Source organism: Myotis brandtii, unplaced genomic scaffold (assembly GCF_000412655.1).
Source record: "Myotis brandtii unplaced genomic scaffold, ASM41265v1 scaffold889, whole genome shotgun sequence".
Taxonomy (NCBI): domain Eukaryota; kingdom Metazoa; phylum Chordata; class Mammalia; order Chiroptera; family Vespertilionidae; genus Myotis; species Myotis brandtii.
The window spans coordinates 156,137-163,412 of NW_005371640.1; the positions used below are offsets into that span (position 1 = coordinate 156,137).

The window sequence follows — 7,276 nt, forward strand, 5'->3', positions numbered from 1 at the left end:
CGGCTGATCGATGTTTCTCTCTCATCGATGTTTCTGACTCTCTGTCTCTCTCCCTTCCTCTCTGTAAAAAATCAATAAAATAAAATAAAAAAAGAATATGTATTATATATGCACATGTATGTAGGTATGTATGCTTCTATGTCTTCGAGGCTGCAGAAGTACCGGTGGTAAAAGCTGTTCTGCAGTCATACTGTATAGTTTAAAATCTCTACTCCCACCATTTATTAGCTGTGTGACACTGGATAAGTTACTTAACCTCTCTGTGTCTCAATTTTGTAATCTGTAAAATAAGACCAATAATAGAATCTATTGCATAGGACTGCTGGAAACATTAGATGCGTTAGTGCACATGAAGAACTTAGTACAGTACCTAGAACACATAAAGTACTTAAATCCTAGAAATTATTATGGATGTTGTTGATAAAGAATATGTGACCACAGTCCCCTAACTCCCTTTCCATGACCAGATCCCTACTGATGTCACCAAATAATACCAATATAAAGAAAACCCTGCCCGCACGGTGTGGCTCAGTGGTTGAGCGTAGTTCCACGCACCAGGAGGTCACGGTTCGATTCCCGGTCAGGGCACATGCCCGGGTTGCAGGTTGTATCCCCAGTGTGGGGCGTGCAGGAGGCAGCCGATCAATGATTCTCTCTCATCATTGATGTTTCTCTCTGTCTCCCTCTCCCTTCCTCTCTGAAATCAATAGAAATATTTTTTAAAAAAAGAGGAGCCAGGCTTCTCTCTGTACCTCAATATTTGCATCCAACACTTACCTTTCCAGGTTCTCACGTTATCTAAGCCCGAAAGGGAGATCCTTCTTGGGGCCGCAGTGAATTCTGGCTTTCTGATGCTGCTGTGCCCACTCCACAGTAGCTGCTCCTCTTGGCGCCGTTCAGAGAGATGAATTGGCTTAGGGGGGCGGGGAGGTGGCGTGTTGGACACAATGTCTAGTTCTTTTACCCCGAAGGGTAAGGAGCGTTGGTTCTTATCTACCTGAAGGGTGGGGTTTAAGGAGGTTTCCAGCAATGGTGAGGAAAAGTGGTCCCTGGCGGGCCCATTGATATCTCTGCTCCAGGTCAGGGCCGCCTGAGGCCTTGTGGGAGGTGCCTCCTGAGACCCATTCCTCTGGGCTGAGGGGTGGACCAAGTTAACGTAGGGCAGCGCCTGCAGGCCGTCAACAAAAACATCATCGAATGAAGTCTGTTCCAAGGAACGCTCTGAGTTTGACCAGCTGTCACATCTGGTGGGTAAACTGAGGGAAGAAAAGCATGGACATTTGACTGCAATGGAGCAGGTGCCTGGCCACTGTAGTTGGTCCCACAGCGACACTGCTGATACAGAGTTGGCAGAAGTCTGAAGGAGAAAGCCATCCACCCACCACAAAACCCAGGGGGCCTCACTCCCGATCCTCAACGATCAACTTTTATTTGACTTCTGTAGCTGCATTCCCTCTACAACCCTCAGCCACACCAACCCCTGGATGCAGAAAAAAAATAGTTGGTTGTTTTGTGTGGTTTTTTTCATATGAAAATGCAAGGTTAGAAGTGAAAGCCACAACGCTGAAATCCATGACTCATTTTGTTGAGTATAACGCATGCTTCACCCTTTATAGCGGTTGACAGTGATCTGGCCCCACCTTGTCAGTAGCAGGAAGAGAAGCAAGGGCAGCTACATCCTCTAGGCCAGTGGTTCTCAACCTTCCTAATGCCGCGACCCTTTAATACAGCTCCTCATGTTGTGGTGACCCCCAACCATAAAATTATTTTCGTTGCTACTTCATCACTGTCATGTTGCTACTGTTATGAATCGTAATGTAAATATCTGATATGCAGGATGTATTTTCATTGTTACACATTGAACATGATTAAAGCATAGTGATTAATCACAAAAACAATGTGTAATTATATATGTGTTTTCCGATGGTCTTAGGCGACCCCTGTGAAAGGGTCGTTCGACCCCCAAAGGGGTCTCGACCCACAGGTTGGCGACCCACAGGTTGAGAACCCCTGCTCTAGGAGATGCTACAGCTAAACGGGCTGACTGGGGCAGGCGCACTGAGCACATCTCAGTGACAGGCCCTGCAAGAGGAGGTAGCGTGGGCTCTGCAAACAGAGGAGAGTGCGTGGGAGAGGCCTGGCTCACAGAGTCCGGCGCATGAGCATACCTGGCGTGGTGCAGTCTTCCACTCTCACAGTTGGACAGAATCAGATAATCAGGAAGGAAGAGCAACTCTGACTCACTTCTGGTTTCCTCAGTGGCTATGGTATTAGAGTTTGGGTCATCTCTTGGCAAGGGGGAGCTGACAGCATGGGCGGTGTGAAGGAAGCTGGCAGGGGATGGCTGGAGGGAGGAGGGCGTGTGAGCGAGGCTCTCCACGGAATCTGCTGGAGGAATCATTTCCCAGGTTAGCGGTTAGGAATGGCTATAACACTCACTCGCAATTTCTCAAACAGCATCTAAAGAAGCCAAATAGAAGATGCAAATCACAGCTGGTGTTTGTACTGATGGAGGAGACCATTTCCCCAAGCTATAAACAATGTCTGGGAAAGAGGGCCAGTGTTCCAAGAGTGAAGTGTTGAATCAATTAAGAGTAAAAAAAAAAAAAACCCACCCCAAGCATTCATGGTATAAAAATCTGCAGTTAAATAGTCTACACACAGCTTCTTTATGGCCTTCAGCCTCAGGCCTGCATCACTGTTTATTCACTCAAAAAATATACATATATATACACACACACATATATATACATATATATTTATGCATGTCAGATACATATGTATGTACTATGTATGTACTTACATATGCATTTCTATGTGTATATATATGTACACATATATAGATAAACGTCTCTGTCTACAGGAATAGGCAAAAGTAGATTTACAGTTGTGAACACGCAAAACTTAGTTTATTCTTTTTAAAAATATATTTGTTACTGATTTCAGACAGGAAGGGAGAGGAAGACTGAGAGAGAAACATCAATGATGAGAGAGAATCATTGGTCAGCTGCCTCCTTCACGCTCCACACTGGGGATTGAGCCCACAACCTGGGTATGTGCCCTGACCGAGAATCAAACCATGACCTCCTGGTTCATAGGTTGACGCTCAACCACTGAGCCACGCCGGCTGGGCAAGTTTATTCTTGTATTATTATTTATTCTTTTGTATTTTCCATGCAAACAACTTTAAACTAGTTTTGCCCACCCCTGTATATAGAACACCTACTTTGCACCTAATATGGGCCCAGATCTGTTTTAACTCTGCCAGTACAGCTGAGACAAAGACTCTGCCCTTACTGTCCACACCAGGAGACAGACAAGTGACACATAAATAAAGAACACTGTTGATGATAGAGTGTTAATGACGTAGAAGGAAAAGGAAGGAAAAAATGGGGTGTTGTGATGGTTAGTGAAGCCCACATTTCTCAAGGAGCATAACATTCAGAAACTCCCAACGAAAAGCCTGCTTTTATTTCCCCCTTTGAACCAAGTTGGCAGGAGTTCAGAACTCCGGACGCAGAGTGACTCAGAACTGCCCGGGTTCAAGTCCAGGCTCTACTGTCTAGCTGTTGTGAACGTGGGCAAGTTAGCTTCCTGCTCCGAGTCTCCTTCTCTGTACAGTGGAGACGCAGAAGGGGTCTAGGATCAGACGAGCTAATGTGCAAAAGCATTTAACAGAGCTCCTGGCCAGAGTCTGCACAATGTGCTGACTGCCTATGCTGCCGGAGACAGAAGCAAACACTATGTGTGAAAAGCCACAGAGAGCCCTCTGGGTGTGGTTCTCCCATGAAGAGGACTCTGCCCTTACATCCTTCTAAAAACGCAGGGGAGATACAGGGAATAAAAGAGGTCAGAGGGGGTTTCTGGCTTCCTCCAACTTCGTGCCAGAGCTTTCCATTTCCTGCCTGGGGCCTTCCTCATTCCTGTTCCTCTTTGAATATTAGGACACATGTTGTGTATCTCTGTTTTAGGATAACTCCTGGATGAGGAAAGAGAGGAAACACATAACCTGACACACAAATATATATCTACTAGTCGTTTGGGCTGGAGGGAGTCTGCTTGCTCGCCATGTGAGAGTCCAGCCAGGGCGCATTCACTGCCACTTGCTAATAAAGTGACGCCGTCACTTCATTTTCTTTTATCTGAGTGCTGTCAAAGCTCAACAATGTTCCTGAATAGCCTCACTTAATAAGCTTCCCTGGTTAATGAAAAAAAAAGGGCCCTAGCTGGTTTGGCTCAGTGGCTAGAGTGTCAACCTGTGGACTGAAGGGTCCTTCCTGGGTTCCATTCCGGTCAAGGGCACATGATGCCCAGGTTGCGGGCTTAAACCGCAGTGTGGGGCGTGGAGGAGGCAGCCGATCAATGATTCTATCTCATCGTGGATGTTTCTCTCTCTCTCTCTCTCTCCCTTCCTCTCTGAAACCAATAAAAATATGTAAAAAAAACCAAAAAACAAACAAAAAAAAAGAGTGGGGGGAAACTTGGTCCTGAAGAAACACTTTCACATGCATGTTGCAGAGATACAGCGCTGACTCTCCACCGCCACCTAGCGTTGAATATAGGTACTTCAGCAGCCGATGCTAAGCACAAGGTGACAGTGGAAATGTTGAAGCAACTGTTGAGCAAGTTTTAGGAGTAAGGTTGTTGTCTACCAGACTAAGGGTACAAGAAATCAGATGGGCCCGGCCAGTGTGGCTCAGTGGTTGAGCGTCAACCTGTAAACTAGGAGGTCACAGTTTGATTCCCAGTTAGGGCACATGCCCGGATTGTGGGATCAATCCCCAGTGTGGGGCGTGCAGGAGGCAGCCGATCGATCATTCTCTCTCATCATTGATGTTTCTATCTCTCTCTCCTTCTCCCTTCCTCTCTGAAATCAATAAAAATATTTTTTTAAAGAAATCAGATGGTTTGAGGGTCAGGGCATGCTGCTCGACACAAAACCCATAAAGGGGAGTGAATTATAATCCTAGGTGCATTCCACTTGATATATTACATAGAAAGGGCAGAGTGTGTGTGTGTGTGTGTGTAAGAGAGCATATATTACATAGAAAGGGCAGTGAGTGTGTGTGTGTGTGTGTGTGTGTGTGTCTAAGAGAGCATTAGAGAATAAAGAGAGCCTTCTGGGTCATTTGCTCCCACTGTCCAGAAATGGCCCAGAATTAATGTGGGACAAATTTCCCTTGCACAGACCTTGAGCCAACTGGAGATATGAGAAGTCTTCCCCGCCTATGATAAGTAGCCAAGTTCTGCCTTTCTACCATCTAGTCCTAAGCAGTACAATAGGCAACAGAAAAGCTGGAATTCCACAAGTTTTTGAAAGATGGTGATTCTTATATTTCTAAAGAATCAGCAGCAGCTGCAGCACGGGGAAAGTCAGCGCCCTACAGGACGTCCTCACCCTCGTTTTACTTTCACTGAATGCATTCTCTGTGGCTTACGGGAGCAAAGGCGCAGAGCGGCTTCGAAGCCATTGAAGTTGTCCATAATGCTCAGTGTGTGGTACATTTGGACCTGAAGTTAAAATCAGGTGAGCCCGGCTGGCGTGGCTCAGTGGTTGGGCGTAGACCCATGAACCAGGAGGTCACAGTTCAATTCCCGGTCAGGGCACATGTCCGGGTTGCGGGCTTGATCCCCAATGTGGGGCGTGCAGGAGGCAGCCGATCCATGATTCTCTCTCATCGTTGTTTCTAGCTCTCCCTCTCCCTTCTTCTCTGAAATCAATAAAAATATATTTTAAAAAATCAGGTGGAAGGGAGACATTTCTGGCACTGTACTTGGTGGGTGGCAACAGTTCTGATATAAATTAGCCGGCCACCCCTTCAGCAACAGGAACCCGGACTCTGCTCTCACCTGCACCATCCTCCAGGTGGCCGAGGTTGCAGACTTGGCTGATGCTGTGTACCCACACCTGCATTTCTTCCTCGGTCTTGGCCACCAGATAGAACGTACGCGAAGTAGTCTTCACGATGAACACGAAGTTGTTCTGGAACTCCTTCCGCACGAAGCCAGGGCCCGCATGCTTCCACACTGCACACTCGCTGAGGTCTATCACACGAATGGGCTTGCTCGAGTGTTTGTTCCTGTAGTACTCCAACACGTCCGGGTTGCCACACATGCGGCCCCGCCGGAGGACAAACCAGCGCTTGCGCCAGGCCTGCAGAGAGGTAAGTCAACAAGGAGTTACTGGACCAGTTGCTCTTGCTTCTCCCTCTGCCAAGAACCTATTTCATGACAAGGACAGCAAAAGGAAGTCAATCAGCCATTCGAACAATGCAACGCGAAGTCCACCCTGTTTGGATTCAAGGAGTAACTAGTGCGCCATCCTCAAGTCTGCTTTCTTCTCTTGTTTTTGTTAATCATCACCTGTAGATATTTTCCCACTGCTTTTTAGAGAGAGTGAAAGGGAGGGAGAGAGACACACAGAGAGAAACATCGATGTGGGCCCTAGCCGGTTTGGCTCAGTGGATAAAGCGGCCTTCGGGCTGAAGGGTCCCGGGTTCAATTCCAGTTAAGGGCACATGCCCGGGTTGCGGGCTCGATCCCTAGTAGGGGGTGTGCAGGAGGCAGCCATCAATGATTCTCTCTCATCATTGATGTTTCTATCTCTCTCCCTCTCTCCTTTCCTCTCTGAAATCAATAAAAAAAATTTTTTTAAAGAAACATTGATGTGAGAGAGACACATTGATTAGTTGCCTCCTGCATGGGCCCTGAGGGGATCGAGGGATTGATCTTTCAATGGAGGTACAAGCCCTTGACCGGAATCAAACCCATGACCTTTCAGTCTTCGGGCCCATGCTCTATCCACTGAGCCAAACCGGCTAGGTCTCAAGTCTGCTTTATTCAATAATGATAGGATGGGTCATTTGGGGGAGTGTAGTAATAGGATTCACACCCACAGGTTGAAGGACCAGAATTATACAATCAATGCAGCAAAGGCATGTGATATAAATGTATTTATGCTCATGCCCCAAAACACACAAAACACCTTATTAATGAAGAACAAAAAGGAAACTTTCTTATCATCCTCTATCTCGGGGGTGGGCAACCCCTGGCACGCGTGCCAAACATGGCCCGCCAGTAACTTTTGCTGGCACGCGAAACCCTCTCTTATAATCTTCCATTTACAATTTTTTTTCTTAATATCGACTTTTTTATTTTTCAGATAAATTCAGTGTAGGTGCATCTTAGATAAATAAATAATTTTACATAACAAGTTATCTTAAAGACCATAGACATGGATTGACGAGAGAGGGGAAGAGCAATTTCTATGCCTCTG

At 46.5% G+C, this 7,276-nt stretch overlaps 1 protein-coding gene across 1 annotated transcript in view; it reads right to left on the minus strand.

Moving 5' to 3' along the window:
* GAB3 (GRB2-associated binding protein 3) overlaps positions 1-7,276 on the minus strand; it is a 34,493-nt gene that overhangs the window by 22,134 nt on the left and 5,083 nt on the right. The window contains exons 2-4 of the mRNA XM_014532370.1: positions 5,851-6,154; positions 2,169-2,385; positions 778-1,256 (exon numbers count right to left, since the gene is read on the minus strand). Coding sequence (XP_014387856.1) covers positions 778-1,256; positions 2,169-2,385; positions 5,851-6,154 — 1,000 coding nt within the window. The remainder of the gene's footprint in view (positions 1-777; positions 1,257-2,168; positions 2,386-5,850; positions 6,155-7,276) is intronic.